At 47.2% G+C, this 17,466-nt stretch overlaps 1 protein-coding gene across 1 annotated transcript in view; it reads left to right on the forward strand.

The window, feature by feature from the left end:
- Window positions 1–17,466, forward strand: part of LOC131916537 (slit homolog 3 protein-like) — a 562,664-nt gene that overhangs the window by 444,018 nt on the left and 101,180 nt on the right. The window contains exon 6 of the mRNA XM_059269895.1: window positions 246–317. Coding sequence (XP_059125878.1) covers window positions 246–317 — 72 coding nt within the window. The remainder of the gene's footprint in view (window positions 1–245; window positions 318–17,466) is intronic.

Consider the following 17,466-nt stretch of genomic DNA (forward strand, 5'->3'; position numbering starts at 1 on the left):
TTTACTGAGACCTGACAGCCTTTGGTGCGCTCGCCTGTGTAGTTCCCTCAGACAGTCAGAGAAGAGACGGAGGAGCAGCAGCAGCGTGGCAGACAGGCTGGCTCTGCAGGAGCTCCTGGCAGGGACAAGCAGAGCCTGCAATGGGTGGAGGGACAGGCGCTTGGCGGCCAGGGATGCCGACTAGCCGCCCAGCCCCTCGCCGCTGCCCCTGCTCAGCCTTCATGCTCTCCCTTGCTTTCCCACAGGCAACTGGACAATAACCACATCAGCTGCATTGAAGATGGAGCCTTCCGAGCGCTGCGCGATTTGGAGATCCTGTGAGTTGATTTTGCGATTACTGCCTTGTGTGTGCGAGAGAGAGTGTGTGTACGTTGTGCAGAGAGGAAAGGGGGAGCATGTGGGCAGGGGGGTCCTCGGGGGTGCTTTTCTGGGTCTTCTGCTGCAATGCTATTAAAATCGGGCACCGGGAGATCCCTCCGGCTTACCTTGGCCAAAGTGTTTGCAGGCTGCAAAGTGTGATTTCTCACCTCCCACAAACTGGGGTTCCTCAGTCAAGCCGTTTCTCCCATGCTCCCGCTGTATTTGTTGGAGCAGATGGCCAGAATAGCCCCCCAGCATCTGTCTGTATATTCAGGGAGCGGCTCTCTGAGTGTGGGCGTACAGGGAGACAGGTTACAGGTCTGTGGCCAGTGACAGAGGGGTTATCACCAGAAGGTGAGTTGGAATTAGCCAGAAGCAGGGAGGGACCTTGGCACAGGACGAGGGGGAATGACAGACAGACTGGAAATGACAGACAGACTGGTAAGGTCTAGCTATTGCTACTGTTCCTGAGATCTTATCTCAGGCTTCAATTCAAACTTTAAACAGTAACCTTAAAGTAGTGGGGACGAAAAGCTGAGGGGAAATGATCCCTCCTTGAAATCCCACCACGTATGGACCTTATATAGAAACACACACACACAAGACTGTCCTCCTATGTCTTGGATTTTTCACGTGCTCTAACTAAAGAAACCCGCTTTCTGGAGAAAAGTCACTGAGGGGTCACGTTGGGGTCATTCGACTAAAGTTGGATTGTGTTAGAAAACAGTTTGATTGCTCTCCCCAGCAGGTGCACTGCTCGCTGCCCTTGATGTGGGGAAGCCTGGTGAGGAAGCAATAAAGCATAGTAGAACTTAGGTCAGGGGCTGTGCGGTTCAGTCCTTCCCCTGCCACTAATCAGCCAGGTGACCTTGGCCAAGTCTCTGTGGCTCTCGGAGCCTCAGTTTTCTCTTTTGTAAAATAAAGGAGTTGATTGCTCTAACTCGAGAGTTATTTGCCCTCTCCAAAATCTGCAAAAATTATTACGTTGGAGCAGTGCTAGCTTCAGAGTGATGAGAGAATAGGATGAGTTGAGCATCCTTGGGGGGAAAAATCACATAGTTAAAGGTTTCCTGTGCCTGTTTGCAGTGGAAGAATGAATGGTCGATAAGTGAACATATTACAACATCCCTTTGTACATAAAGGAAGGTGCACATTCTTCCTTTCCACCTGGAAGACACCAGCAGTGGGTTAGAAAGATTCCCCTCCACCTTGCTAGAGAGGAAGGTGATTCTAGGAGGAATCACGGGAAATACAGGGGATGCTGATGCTGCAAGCCACTTGAAATCGGTTGCAAGCTGAGGATTCCTGGCATAGAAAAGACGGGACCCACAGGCAGGAGGGGTCAGATTGTCAGTCCTGAGATGGATGGTCTCTCCTCACCCAAACTCTGACCCCGGAACCGGCAACAATTGCATGTCTGTGGGAGAGTGTGCCAGCTCGAATTTAGCAACCCAGGACTTATCCTGCTGGGAAACTGGAGTTGAGAAGGGAGGCATGGTTTTCCCTGCCTTCAAAAAAGCCCCTGTAGGAAGGTCTGGTAGGAGCCTGTCACCTTTTTACGCCTTGAGAGAGAGAATGAGACAGATGAGAAAATTCTTTGGAAGAAATGAAGAAGTGGAAGTCACAGTTGCCCCCGAACAGCTGTGATGACCTGCCAGCCCCTTGGTTAGTTCTCTATGAGTGTTGTCTGAGGGAGTCTTTGGGGGGAAAAGAGCACTAAGGATAGACTCCCATGGGTGGGAACTAGGAAGCCATAGACTTGGGTCAAGCTCTGTGACCTCTCACCTTTGTCTTTATCACCTTTGAGAAGGGACCACACAGGAGGGACTCTAAATGTTGTGCTTCCCACATCTCTCTCCCTACTGTGCCTTGTTCTGGGTCAAACTCCTGCCCAGGGCATATTTCGACAACTCCTCTATGCTCAGATATTTACTAAGGGGAAAAAGTGATACCCAGATATATCAGGTGTAGCTAAGTTAAAACCTAGAAACCCATGACCAAAATACTAATAACAGTAATAAAAATAATACGAGGGTCTCATTCCTCATCATTGCGAAAGGCCTGCGGGATCTGATTCCTTTATCTTCTCAATTCCAAACAAAGCCAGATCAATAGCTTTGTTTTCGAGCCGTTCATTTGGCCTCCCATGGCTAAGCACTTAAAATTAATCATAATCAGTTATTCCATGGTTTCTCTAATTTCCAGCAGAGGCACGGGGCTTTGGAGACATCCATCTTAATGGTGAGCCATTCTGAAATTGGCTGGAGTTGACATCTCCATTTAAGGGGACTCCCCATCCCAGACCTTCCAAACATCATCTACACATTGACATTTTATAACACATCTCTGTGGTCAAAAGTTAGGCACCATAAGAAATCTTGTCAATGAAACAATGAACAGGAACTAAGTGGAGGCATTGCAAATTAATAATATTTTCAGCTATAAAGATGTTCAAAATGCATTAGCCCTGGAAAGGTTAATTTTAGGATCCTGAAGAATAATAGTGTGCACATTAAGAAAACTGTCATGGTTCAGATGTACAGTGACATTACGTAAGGTGTGGTAGGAAATGAGGAATGGGGTGTGCTTATCTCATGAAAAGTTCTAGAGATTATTTGTCTTAAGGAAAGTCTGAGATGTCAACCACTCAGGGAATATTGCACACTCAGTAATGCACTTTCCCCATCTTTCTTATGGTTGGAAATTCCGTAAATTTCCTTTGCATTGGAAAGTTGGTTTTATTCATTACATTGAGTGTGAACCCAGAAGGTGAGTCTGAGAGGGAACTGCAGATAGTGAGGAGATCGTGGTCTGCGGCCAGGATAGGAAGGAGCGAAGGTACTGTGTTCCCTTCCGTGTTGGCTGTGCCCAGTGGGGACTGTTCAGCTCAAGGTGTAGTGGACAAGGAAAGCCAATGCCAGCCTCTGCTTTCCAGTCAGCAGAAAGGGGAGTAAGAAGAAAGTGTAGTGAAACTTCCTAAGGCTGGCACATCCTCACAGGGCAGGAGGAATAGTGAAATGGCCAGAGCTGATAGTTCATCATGCCCACCACCATAGCCAGTACTCCCACCGCTATAGCCAGTGCTCCACCACCATAGCCAGTGCTCCCACCGCCATAGCCAGTGCTCCACCACCATAGCCAGTGCTCCCATCGCCATAGGCAGTGCTCCACCACCATAGCCAGTGCTCCCACTGCCATAACACTTTCTCACACTAGATATTTGCGTGCTCTCAGCCCTCCAAGAAGCTACTGTTCCCATCACCCTCCTTTTACAGTAGAAGCCCACTAACTACTAAGTAATAGGCAGACCAGCCTCCGTGGCCACCATAGCAAGCTGCCTCACTAGTCCATGTTGCCCAAGACTGAGATGTTAGGCTCACCTGAAGCACCATGTGTTACAGAGTGGTGTGAACTGTCCTCCGAGAGCTGAGCTAGGCAAACTGTCAGTGCCTCTTGTCAGAACATCCCACAAGCTCCCAAAACTGCCCCTCATGTTCCCTTTACCCAGCTAACTGGCCCCTCATACTGTGAGGCCCCTCAAAGTGTAAGATAAGTCCAACTCACAGGGGAAAGCAAAAAAAAAATCTTTCTTTTCACTTATTAACATTGTAATTGCAGAGATGATTTAGTCTCGCTTCTGTCGTTTCCAGCACTCAACAGTCTGGGGGCTTTGTTTCCAGAAACTGCACACACACGCACATGCACGCACGCACACGCACGCACGTGCACACATAACTGGGGATGTGATTTTGTGGCATGTAAAGTTTTTAATTGGGGAGCCCAGCCTCCTGTGAGTCAGACCTCCGCTCACTCCTCCAGCGATGACCCTTTCCCTTCCTTCTGCCTGTCCTGCGCATTTTACAGCTCCTATTTTTTCACCTGGTACGTCGTGTCTTGCAGCAGCTGCGTGTGACGAGGCTGCGTTCTGAGCTTCCTGTGCTCAGGCTGCTGTGAGCTAGCTTTCTTGTCCCTGCCAGCTAAGTTGAAAATGGTCAGGTAGTTCTCAGTTGGACCGGGCTCCTCCCTGCCCAGCATGCCTTTGTGAATGAAAGGCAACAGCCGAGAGTTTAACTTGTAGTTTGAAAATTGAGAGGACAGACAGATGAAACACAGTGAGAGGGCGGGCGTGGCTCAGGAGGCGAAATACTCGCTCTTCGGCCTGAGGACTGGAGTTTGAACCCCAGAACTCGGGCTTTAAACAGCTGGGCCTCGAGGCATCTGATCCGCTTGTAATCCCAGCACAGGGAGGCAGAGACAGGTGCATCCTGGGGGCTTGCTGGCCAGCCAGGCTAGCCTACCTGGAGCGCCCAAGCCAGAGACTCCCTCTCAAAAACAAAAGATGACCATCGCTCGCGGAACAACCCCCGAAGTGGTTGTTCCGACTTCGCGTGTGTGTACACACACAGGTGCAGCCGCACACGCACTAAGAAAGCCTGGTTAATAAGATGCGTGGTTATTTTCTGAGGAGTTTATAAGAGATGAAAAGGTATTTTCAGACATTATCTCCGGAGTCAAATATAGCAAGTAAGAATTTCAGTAGATTAATTATCAGAAACTAGATTTAAAAAAAAAAAAAGCCAGATTACAGATGTCAGGAAAACATATCCAGGGACCAGCTCAATCGCATGGGGATCCTGTGGGTCTGTAGATAATCAGTATGTGCAGGTCTGAAGGTCTTGTTCCTACTTCTGTCACTTGCCAACTTGGGAAATTCAGTGTCTTCACTATAGCCGGCACTGGCAGGACCTTTAGGTGTCTCTAGAATGACCAGCTACGGCTCAGGTAACGTGTAGAGGAAAGGCTGGGACTGGAGGGAGAGCCATACCTCCTAACCTTCTGCAGCCCGGCTACCTCCCTGGGGTCTCCTAGTACCGGTGCGCCCAAGGTCAACAGTAGATTGTACTTAGCAGAGAGATTAGAACCTGGGGTCCTGGCTCCTTGGTCTGTGCTCTCCGTTCAAAGGGGACCCTTGGCAAGGTTGGGGAGCCGAAACAGCTTGTCCTTTCAAGATCCACCTATCATTACAGTTTGATAATGTTAAGGAGGTTGAGGGAGTGCCACACATCTGTGGCAGACTCAAAGGTGCATCCAGTTTTCTGCTCTCTTTCAAACCAGAGGTTGCAGACTAGACCACCAACCGTATCGCATAGGCAAAGAAGAAAGACTTTTTATTCTGTAAAATCTATATACATACATATATATATGATTTACATTTCACATTTAAAAATTGGAATCACTTACATAAAATTCCAAATTTCCAGCTTCTCTCAAAAATCCAGACACATTTGGCAACTCTGAGACCACAGTTCTACACTGCAATGGTCATCCATGGATGAGGAACATCTGCCCCACTCACACTCTGCTTTGCCATCCACTTTTTCTCCTGTATGTTCACTGCCAACCTAGGCAACCTTCATTTTAATCCATCCAAGAGGCATGAGCACACAGTGCCAGCAGAGTGCCAGGTGAAGTGTTCCGGACCAGAGCCTGCCAGAATTTTTCAGTGGCCATGCACAGAGAGACCTGAGAAACATAGAGTCTAGGACTTCCCAAACTGAGCAAGGACACCCCAGAACATCCAGGAATGCCTCATGACTCATATCCTAGGAGGTTCATCTCAGGAGTTAAGCTAGCCTCCCAATTCACTTTGATTTTTAAAGGGGGAGTAATTAGGTTCATGCATCTGAAGACTACTCAAAGGGACAACAGTCTACCAGACTCCTAGTGTCGTTCTAATTCAGCCACATCCAGGCGGGAACAGTACGGCTGGACATTGTGCCCCACACATAGACAGAGGGTTAAGTGGGAAGAAGTTCTTTTTCTGGTGTTGGAGAAAGATGACAGAAATAAATTGACAATGGGCTTGAGAGTCTTGTAGCATGGGGAAAGTGTCCTGGCTTAGGGGTGTGAGGCCCTGGTTTGGGGGATAGTCAAGGAAAGTCCAGTTCAGAAAAACCTGGAGTTCAGTGCAAGTGGAGATCTGTCCTCCATTTCAGCTGAGCTGCTTCTGTCCTGGTTAGCAATAATAATGACATAGTGATAACATATTACATAGCCCAGTGATGTAGTATATGAATTATTTGTTAGGAACATTGTTATTTCAGCCATGTGTGAGCATCCTTTATTGTCTTTTTCTGGCATGTTTCAGACAACAAGCTAAGACTTAAGAGGGTGGCCTATTACTTATGTGTGTGCCATAACTTTATAGGGAGGATTGTGTTCATCCAGCTCAACCAGTGTGAGACTGAGGATCCACAAATGTGAATCATTTCCCCAGAGTAACAATGGCCAGGTCCAGGGGACTCTTCTTCCAGTGCTTAGATTCATTTCTTCACAAAACCTAAGCCCTTGCACTTAACTGCTCTACTGCAGTAACATAATTAAAAATTATTGAAGACATACTATAGTGCTGAAACAGTAGGAACAGGCGTATGCACCAGTGAGGCCAGCGGCCGTCCTCATCGTGAAGAACGATGCAGGAACTATGGTCTTTCTCTTTGAAAAGCTGATCTATAGGTTAGTCAGATCCACATTTAAACCCAGCCTAATCACCATCACATATGAGTCTGCAGAACTGCCCCAGACAAAGAGGAAGGAAGGAAGCCAGGGTTAAACAAGGAGCTGATGGGTACCGTCAATGAGCTGGAGGCTAGCTCACTGTCACCAAACTAGATAAAAGAGGTTCGGTCCTCACGGGACAGTGAGGACATCCCTTAAGAGCCGTGGTGTAAAGGAGATGTCACTAGTGTGTGCCTAACTGTTGGCGAGTGAAGATGTGTGAAAACTTAAGTTGGTGGATACTTTGTACAGCTTCGCTGCCACACATAGTAGGTAGTCGGCTAAAGTGCAAGGCACCAAGTCAGGGTGAAATTAATAAACTAAATAGAGAATCTCCACACCACAATTCCTCTGCAGAATGTTGCTGCATTCTGGTCCAGAACAAAATTAAGGTTATGTATGGCTATCCTAGTTACATTAAAGGTTGAACGAGGTGTTTGACAGGACCTGCCCATTTCTCACATTACCTCTGGTTTTATATTTCTCCAGCTATCTGGTGAGTTCTCCCCACCACCACCACCACCACTTACTTTTAATCATGAACAAAATCAGAGCTACAGTGAAAATTGGTGTATTCTAATAGATGAGATTGGTTTTCATTTATTTACAAAATGCTTCACCTGGGTCTCTCTGGGGGCTGCACATTTAACAGTCCTGAAGTCAGTGTTTACTCGTGACATAGTTTTGAATTTAGAACTGTCATTACTTAATGAAACTCTTAAAATATCCCTGAATACGATTTTTTTGACACTACGCTGTAAATTAGGATGTACGCAGACTATCAGGATGAAATTGCATTTTGTGAATTCCATTCAGTCCTTGGCATACTAGGACAGGTACCGGCTTCTCTAGAAGCACTGTTGTGCTGTGTAAAACACCCCTCTTCAAGAGGCCCTCAGTCTCATGTTTGATGATGGTCAAGTGTTTAAAATAAAGAGGTTTAAGAACACCGGCTTAAGAAAAAGTAAAAATTAATTTGAAGTCTGAAGTCATTTTCAAATGTAAATAACCAACATTTTTGGTCTTTAAAGAATCTACGGTCTGAGGTAGCTTATGATTTCATTTCTCCACTAACTAAAAGCTGGTTATTTGAAAACGCACCAGTGTATATTCCTGGGTAAAGGAATTCCCAGGAATTCTGAAGCTCACCGAATTGTTCTTCACTAACGAAGGATTTTAAAGCAAATCCTCCTGTTAACACCTGTTTTTGGTGACTGACACTCGGGTGTAAGGTTTGGAATTTTTTGGATTTTTTTTTTTTTTTTTTAGTTTTATGTAGTTGCTGTTTGTACTTTTTAAAAACCAGCAAAGCTAGGCATGGTGATGCATGTAAGCTCAGAACTCATGAAAGTGTGAGGCAAGATCAGGAGTTTGAGTCCATCTTGGGCTCCATAGTGGATTCCAGCCCACTTGAGCTGCTTAGTGAAACTGTGTCAAAAGGAAAACTAGAATCCAATCCCGACATCCGAAATTCAATTGATTTTATATAAAAAGAATATATTTTCAACTTCCATTGACTATCTGAAGCCATGGCAACACGGGCACATGTGTGGCTACAAAAGCATGTCCGGCAGCTCTGTGAAGGAAATACTGCACATCTGTGGGATGTACATGGTAGCTACAAGCCAGGCATGACTCCTGAGCACATGCCTGGAGAATGAATTATTTCATCGCATCTCACTTCAAGTCGTAGAAATTTAAATTTCCACAGTTGGCACCTAAGGGGGCAATGCCTCTTGAGGGACAATTGGAAGTCTGTGTACTGCTGGACCAGGTCTTCCCAGTGGTTCCAGAGTTCTCCCAAGCCTGTGTCTCCAAACCCCCCTTGCCATTGCTGTATTTTATGAAGCATTATCTAACAGTAAATGTGTTGCTATATCATCCTCTCCTCTCTGCCCTTCCTCTACCTTAATTTAAACATCTAGTTCTTAGACCCACAAAAGATACATTCTCAAACACCCTGGATTATTACAGTTGCATCCCACCAAAGTCAGACCACTGTGAGAATTAGCTCCCACGGCCAGTGTTCACTTCTCTCAGTCTTGTGAATGACTTCTGTTTACTGGGTACTCAATTGAGTGGCAAGCTCACTCTCTTGTCTGGGCCTGTCTGTCTCCAGACATAAACCGGAAACACAGCATCCAGTTAGGAAAGGAAGCCTGTTTGTAACTGTGGTCACATGCCAAGGTCCAGAGGCTGGAAGTGACTTGCGGAGCCTGGCCAGGTGTCCTGCCCTTGTGCACAGCTGGAAATCCAGGAACACTTGTAGTTGTGTTTTGAAAGCTACTCAAAATCCAGCCAGGCCACTTGAGAGCCAGCATCCAACCTCCTGGAATCAAAGGAATGAAGGAATAGAAAGACCCTGGGGGGGGGGGGGTTCACTTCATTTTAAAAGGAAAAAAAAAATCCCTCTAGAAAGGTTAAGTAAAGTATCTGTAGCTATAGGAAAATTTCATGGCAGAACCAGGCCAGAAAGCAGTCCTTTTGGCTCCTTATCCAAAGCTTTTTATTGCCGTCTGCTTCTCCGTATTACCAGACAGGAAACAAAAATTAGTGAAGCCAGACTCTGTCGGAACCATCATCCCTTGATCCCCGGGCTTGCCAGAGGGAACATTTTGCATTCTGCATGAGGACAACACCCTGCCTTTTTAGGCCCTTCCAGGCATCTGACCACTGCTTAAGAAGCAGACACCCCAGTGTGTCCACCTGGTCAGAGGGTAGCCTGGGAGGGGATCCAACCCCAGTTCATCGTTCCTCAGCTGCCAGTGGTGACTAGAAGCTCAATTAGGGAACCGTAGTCCCCCCCCACCACTTGTTTTGTGAACCCAGGTAAAACAGGTGTGAACTGCACCCGGCTCTCTGACAAAGCCCCTCCCCCATTACGAATATCAGAGGTCTCTGCGTCTCAGCCTGGGAACAAAGCCACAAGCACCCTGAGTCGTTTCTCTGCAGTGACTCAGGGTGCAGACACAGAACTGATGAATGGAAGTCATGGGCCAGGCGGGGACACGCCTGCAGGAAGGAACAGTCTCCCCCCAAGAACAGAAACTGCAGGGATGTCTGTCACCAAGTAATAACTGTGGGGTGGCAGATACCATGGCATCCGGCTGGGTTGTTTAAAGTCAGGGAATCTGAGTAGCTGGTTTGCAGGGGACACCTCTTAGGTGACAGCTGCCCTTCAAGAGGTGACATGCAGAAGAAAATGTTAACCACAGCTTACAGGTGCCCTCAAGAGCCGGTGTGTGTGTGTGTGTGTGTGTGTGTGTGTGTGTGTGTGTGTGTGTGTGTGTGTCCCAGTTCAAAATGTTCATCATTTGATTCAGAGCACAAAACTTGGCCCCCGTTAACCAAATCCACCTCCCAGGATTTTGTGTCTCAAGGTGACTGGGTGCCAATCTTAAAAATCCAGAAGATTTCCCATGAAAATCCTGCATGGTTCACGTTTATGTTTCAAACCTGAAAGGAAATCCAGGAAACACTGCACCCACCCCCCAGCTTAGCACAGGTTCTGGAAATTCGAAGTGACAGTTCATTTAGGAAGGCTGCATTTACTGCGGTCCCTCTGCAGCCCACTCGTGGAGATAATTGAGTTGTCCCCTGGATTAGCACAGAAAGCTGTTCAGAGTGGGCATTTATTTGTATCAAAAGATGCCCCAAACACCGTCCTCCTTATCTTTAAACAAAACACCCATTGGATAAATGTTTACTGAGTCTCCCTATGTGCCAAACATGCTTACAGGCCCTACTTATACAGTGGGGCACAAAACAGTCTTTTTAGGGCTGGAGAGATGGCTCCGTGGTTAAGAGCACTGGCTGTTCTGCCAGAGAATCCGGGTTCAATTCCCAGCACCCACATAAAACTGATGTCTGTAACTCTGGTTCCAGGAGGTCTGGCACCCTCTTCTGTTCTCTGTGGACACCAGGGACCCAAACAATGCACATATATACCTGCAGGTAAAATAGTCATATACATAAAATAAAAGTAAATAAATCTTTAAATGAAAAAAAAAACATCCTTGCTGTCTTCATCAAGACAGTGTGCTCATCCCAACTTTTAAGTATTTAATCACTACCTCCTCCTTCCTCTCTTACCAAGCCAGAACCAAGTACAGCCGAGTTGTTTTTTTTTTTTTTTTAATTATCTATTTCTTCTCTTCTTGATTCCAAACTCACCTGCTCAGCTGTAGAAGTTGGAGGTCACTCTTCCATCCATGGCTCACTGCAGATACCTTGGCCTAGTGGCAACTGCCTGACTCCTGCCTGGGTAGAGCAGTGTTGGGGTTCAGATTCCATCCTGGAGACAATAAAAGAGAATAGGGAGGCCACTGCTTCCTCATTCACATTACGTTCTAAGCAATATTGTTTGCGGTTAACCAAGTTGGACAGCAGTTGAGCCACTGAGAACCACTGCTAGTGTCCATGATTAGCTCCCTGAAGGAGTTCTTCAGCATGCACTCACCAAAAACACTAGCGCCTGGTAAACACTTACACAACCAGGCATCCGGCTGAGCAGGGGCAGCCTCTGAGGGTTCGTCTTTCTCTTTTGCTCTTCCCCCTTCTACACTTTTCAAAGTGTCTTCTCCTTCCTCTCTTAACACCGAGGCTCTGCTGAGCGGATGGAGATGGATTCCTGCTTGTCGAGGAAATCTGAATCCAGAATGAAGGAAGGACCAAAGACAAGCCCTTTGGTTAAGGAATCCGAATCATCAAAGACCCAAATTGGCAGCTGATTGTTTTTATTTATTTCTGTAGGTTTTACATGACACCTGGAGACCATTTAAAATGTTACTTGGCGGTGAGCTCTGTGTGTTTAAAAATAACACTCGCCCAGTGCCAAATCACTTTAGAGTCGGGTACAAATATTGAGACAAAAACCCCAGCTGTTATTGCTTTGGCTGCTAATTTGAGGTGTCAGATGAGAGCCCGGCTGCTGTACGTCAGTGAATAAGGCCCCTTGTGAGATCATTATGTTTTCTAACAGTTGAGAGTAATGGTCTCATCAGTGCGGCATCAGTTGTTTTCATTATATGCCCACACAATGGTTATGAGCTTTAATTTAAACGGTCCGCAGGGAGATCAGGAAACTTGGTATTCCGCAGCACCCAGGATAACTGAGAGCAGGTAGTGGAGGTGTGGTGGCTGCCCGTCATCCTTCTGCCTCCTCTGACCTCAGAGACCTATTTCCCAATCCGGTAGGAGAGACAGACAGGCTTAGGTTAAAGAGCTCTTGGTTCTGTGGTGTATTCGTAAAATCCCATTCAGCCCATACAACACCAAGGGCCACGATGACTTTTGGTGACATTTTCACCTATTAAACAAGCCTTTTCCTTCAAAGGCATTGGGACACAATTGTCTTCTCCTCCATGTAGCCTCCACGGCTCCCCACACTGGTGTAGCTGAACTCTTCCTCTTTCTAGTACAGGAACAGGGTTGTTGCCTTTGAGCAGCCTCAGCTGTGAGCCTGGTCCATACATATCAGACACAGTGAAGAGGCTTCCGCACAAATCACATGACCCACCTCCACCTTGGGAAGGCATGGAGTTGGACGGCGACATCTGTCTGGAGGAAATTCTGTGAGTGGCGGTTGCATGTAACACTGACAGCTGTGGATCCCAGTAACACACCTGGCTGTGTCTGTAGTCTCTACAGCACTATAGTGTGTGATCTTGGCACAGTTCATTCACCTGGCTTGGGGTAACAAATGAGCATAGGTCTGGATTTCAGGATGTTAGGAGAAATAAATGGGATCATTTGTGCACAGTGCCCAGGCCCTGCAGGCAGGCCGCCAGCATCATTACCACCGTCATGACTGTCTACCATTATGGTCATCTTCATTGGGAAGTCCAGGCAACCCTAGCTCAAAGCTTTATTCTTTACAGACAAGTCATGCTCCGCAGCAGAATTAGGGAGTTCATGACAGAACATATAACATGAAATTGAGATTTTCTCAAACAATGCACCACTTCGGCCTTCCTGGTTTCTAGAGTTTACTGGAGCATCTAGACAAACCAGAGCAGTCCAGAGCTGGGAAAGAAGGCAAGTCACACCTCACTGTAAGAGAAACAGTGGAAAGAGCTTCATCCACTAGGTGCCGAGGGTGGCCTGCTGACCCTGAGAGGCTTAGTTAGGGTCAAGTTCACTGGGTCCCGCGGGCATCAGTGTGTGCTCTCTCCTAGGACCAAGTCTGCAGAGACAAACCACAGACACCAGTGCTGACAAGAGCTGAGTGAGCAAATGCTCACTTCAAGAATCCATTCATAGGCTCTTGAAGAGTGTAAGGACTTGGTCCCCAGCGACAGGTTCTGATTCCTGGTGCATGATGGTTGCCAGGCAAGAAGAAAAGCAGCCAGTTTTGCTGTGACTTATGAGCCAAAGAAGAGAACCAGCAATGTAGGGACAGCCCTAAAGACTTGAGTTTCATTCCCCTTGCCCTCCCCGGGCCAAGCAAGAGGGAGAAGAAGCTGTGGGCTCCCAGCTCTGCCTCTTGAAGTTCACAAGCTGCCAGAACCCCACTGTGCTTTGCATTCCCAGTGCCAGCAGTTTCGATGTTTCCCACAGGGTCTAGCCCCAGTGTTTACACTCAGCTACTCTTCAGAAAATGGTTCCCCATCCACTTCTGTGAATTCAACAGAAGCACTGTTGGAGGTAGTTCTAGCTTTCAGGCATGGAGCATTGGTCCTGACCAGATTCACTTTAAATAAAAGGTATCCCATTGCCACTGGTTGTTGATGACTCATCGAGGGGACCACTAAGGAAGGAGTCACCTCTCTTATCTGGGCTTGGGGAGAAGGAAGCTGCTGGGAGGCAGGGAATGAATGGGCCCGGCTACCAAGTGAGTCCATCAGACCCGAGGAGTCTGGGCATCTGGAAAGCGTATGTACCAGAGGGGTTCTCAGAACCCAGGAAAGTTGGCCCAGTGGGAGGCTGCAATTGCACTCACTGCAGACGCCTGCTTTTGCAATTATGTGATACATGCGCGCAGATAATATTGGTGCATTAGAGCCAATTACATGGTGTTATGGACACACAACATGCAGATTACACCCAGAGCCAAGAAAGCTCGGAGTGATAAAGCGATGGCCTAATCGGAGGAGACAGAGGGAAATGTCAGCCTTATTAAGGTTGCCAGGGTGGAGTGGATGGAGCTGGTCAGAGATCCTTAGATCAAAGATGGCTATCTTGAATGATACAAGAGAGAACCACACATTAGCACCCAGCAGAGACCAGTAGAGAGCTAGGGGTGGGGTGGGGAGAAGCCACTCCAGAGCTCTGTGGCGGTGATTACAGTGCCCTAGTCCCAATTGGGAAAACACCATGTCTGCCATAAAAACGGTCTTCGGTCCTGGAGCAGCAAGTAGACATCCTGTATACTGCCCTGCATACAGGCGGGAGGGATTCTGTTCTTAGCCCCCTCCGTGTTCAATGGTTTTTCGTATGTGAGTGTGGCTGCGTGCACCTATAATCCCAGCTACTTGGAAGACTGAGGCGGGAGCGTTGCAAATTCAAGGGCAGCCCGGTCAACTTGGTGAGACCCTGTCTCAAAATTTAAAATAATACCCAAGGGCTGGGGAAGTAGTTCAGTGGTGTCACGTTGTCTTGCATGCCTGAAACCTTGTGAGCTAGCATGAGAATCCTCTGGAGGGTGTGTTAAAATGTACAGCGCAGGGGCCCACCCCGAGGTTTCTACTCAGGAGGTCTGAGTGGGCTGAGAAGCATGGCTGATATTCTTGGGTGATGCTGCAGGCCTGGAGCTATGCTCTGAGCATCATTGCCCATATCCATTTCCTAGCTAGCCCAATATGGCTGACTCATGTACTGGACCTGGTCCCCACACAGCATTACAAGTATAGAAACACCAGGGTTGTTTTTCAGGGTGGGAGCATGGTGTGCTGGCTAGGAGTTTAACTGTCTGCCTTTGAGTCTGTTAATTACCATGTTGCGTTCCTAAAACTATTTGGGCCTTTGTTGTTTGTTTTCTTTCTAAGTTCTAAATGCCTTTGACCTAATCCCCTTGTAGTTCTGATTTACCAGCACTTATTCCCTGGCAGACACAGGGTCCAAATGGCAGAGCCTGATAGTAAATATTTGGGGCTTCATGGGCCACATGGTCCATGTCGTAACTCCTCAGCCATTATCACACAAAAGCACTGTCATAGACAGCACAAAAATAAATGAGTGAAACTTTATTGACAAAAGCAAGCTTATGGGATGGGATTTGGCCTGTCTCCAGAATCTGGAGCTAACTGTTATGCACACTGCTCCCTCATGAATTTGTTGTTATGGGGGAGCCCCTGCCCTACCCTACCAGCATTTGACTTAGAAACTGCAGGGCACCCATGTTCTATGTGCACAGCATGGTAGAGATAGTAAACTCGATGATCTTTTGTGGCTTGAAAAGATAATTAGTTTTATTTATTTATTTGTATGTGTTATGGATGTTTTTACTGCATGTATGTACATGTATCCCTGGCACCTACAGCGGCCAGAGAGGGTGTCAGGTTCCCTAGAACTAGAGTTATAGACAGTTGTGAATCTCATGTGGTTGCTGGGAATCGAACCCCCGTCCTCTGGAAAAGCAGCCAGTGCTCTTAACCACTGAGCAGTGTCAACAGCCCCTGGAGTAAAAAATTGAATAGACCCTTTCCAGTGCTCAGAATCATGGGGCTCACAGTCAAGTGTGACATCAGTCACCTTTTATTAGACAGCTGTGCTCCTAGTGTGACAGAACGTCAGGGCCACTGGACTGGCATTGTAGACAGTATTTATAATGTGGTAAGGACTTAAAAAGAGAGATGTGGGAAGCAGGTGGGCTGTCATTTCAACCCTGTGAGGAAGCGAGACATTCTCGATAGGATTCAGACTGAAGTGTCCTTTGGGGTGGTTGGAATGAGGGAGACCAGATACTCCTAAATGTAACAGAATCTTGTCTGAAAAGGTGGGTTGGTGGATAAGAGCACTAGCTGCTCTTCCAGAGGATCCGGGTTCGATTCCCAGTAACCACATGGTGGCTTATAATCATCTCTAACTCCAGTTCCGGAGGCTCTAACACCTTCTGGTCTCCACAGGCCTAGGCATGCAAGTGATAAAGAGACTGACATGCAGGCAGAACACCCATACACATAAAATTTCAATTAAAATTGAAAAAGAAATTAACAGAATAAATTTAACCCCAGATGTGAGCTTGAAACCTAAATTAAAATGCTGAATTAATAGTATTTCCTGGGGGGGGGGGAGACCTCCAATCTTACCTGGATAATTTGGGAGAAGTACTTTTTCTCCACATAGCTTCAGAAGAGAAAAGCAAGGGGGCTCAAGGTAGACCCCGGAACAGCATGGCCTCTCCGGGGGATGGAGGTAAATGCATGAGGCTGACAATGTCAGCTGTAGCACAGGAAGGCCACCAACGGTGGGGGAGTGGGGACTGTGGCACTGACAGAGGGAGCCTTTTGTTTTCTGCGGCTAAGGCTTATAAAACAGGTGACAGGAGGCTTATGCAGATTTCCTAGCTTGGGGCCCAGAGTAGATGTGACAGATAGGAGCTATACTGCAGCATCAGCCACCTCGCCTAAAAGCAAAGGGCAGCGAGCGAGCGGGTGAGTCAGGAAGAATGAGGTGAGAAGAAAGAACAGCCAGCCCAGAATTCACCAACAGCTAGTGCGCTGCCCATGCAGGACCCTCAGCCTCTCCTGGCCTCTGACTGCTCATCTCTAAAATGGGGGTACTAATCCTGACCTCAAAGTGCTAGCTGTATCAGATGGGACTCCGTGAAGCCATGGAGGAAAGGCCTAACCACAAGCCACAGTAACAACGGTGACAATCACTGAAAGCCAGTTCGGAGCCTTGCCCCATATATACCTTGTGCTTTATATACCTTGTTTCAAGAGATTGGTGGTTGGCTAGATAATGGCCTCTTTAAAGATCGCCGCATCCTCATCCCAGGAGTCTGTGGGTGTCACACTAAGTGGTAAAAGGGGCCCTTAAAAGTGGGACCAAATTAATGATCTTGTGAGCAGATCTGTATTCTGTAATCTACAAGCCTCCTGAGAAGGGGAATAAGTCATTATTATGAGATCCTAAGATGCCGGAATGATGCAGGAATGAGGCATGGATCAAGGAATGTAGACAACCCCTTCAAGTTACGATAGAGAGGAAACAGATCTCCACCCCCAAAGACTCCTGAGAAGTCCACTCCCATGGACCCACCTTAGGTTTAGGACCTCCAAACTGTAGGAGAAAAAAATTCAAGCTAACAAAGTCCTGTTCATCTGTTGTGGCAGCAACAGGAAGCCTATACAGATCTCATCCCTGAGGTCAGACTTGCTTAGATTCAAGTCTTGACACTACTCCTTGCTTCGTAAGGTAACAAGAGGAGTTGATGTGAGTTCTAGGCGTCACTCTCAGGTTCTCGTGATCGCAAGGCCAACAGTTTACCAACTCAGTCACCTTTCCACCCCTGGATGAGCGAAATTGAATGGTAGGCTCTCGAGCCACAACCCAGAGCCTACCTCTGTACAAGAATCTCGTGGTTAATCCTGGGGATTGGTGCCA

This window comes from Peromyscus eremicus, chromosome 8a (assembly GCF_949786415.1).
Source record: "Peromyscus eremicus chromosome 8a, PerEre_H2_v1, whole genome shotgun sequence".
NCBI lineage: Eukaryota > Metazoa > Chordata > Mammalia > Rodentia > Cricetidae > Peromyscus > Peromyscus eremicus.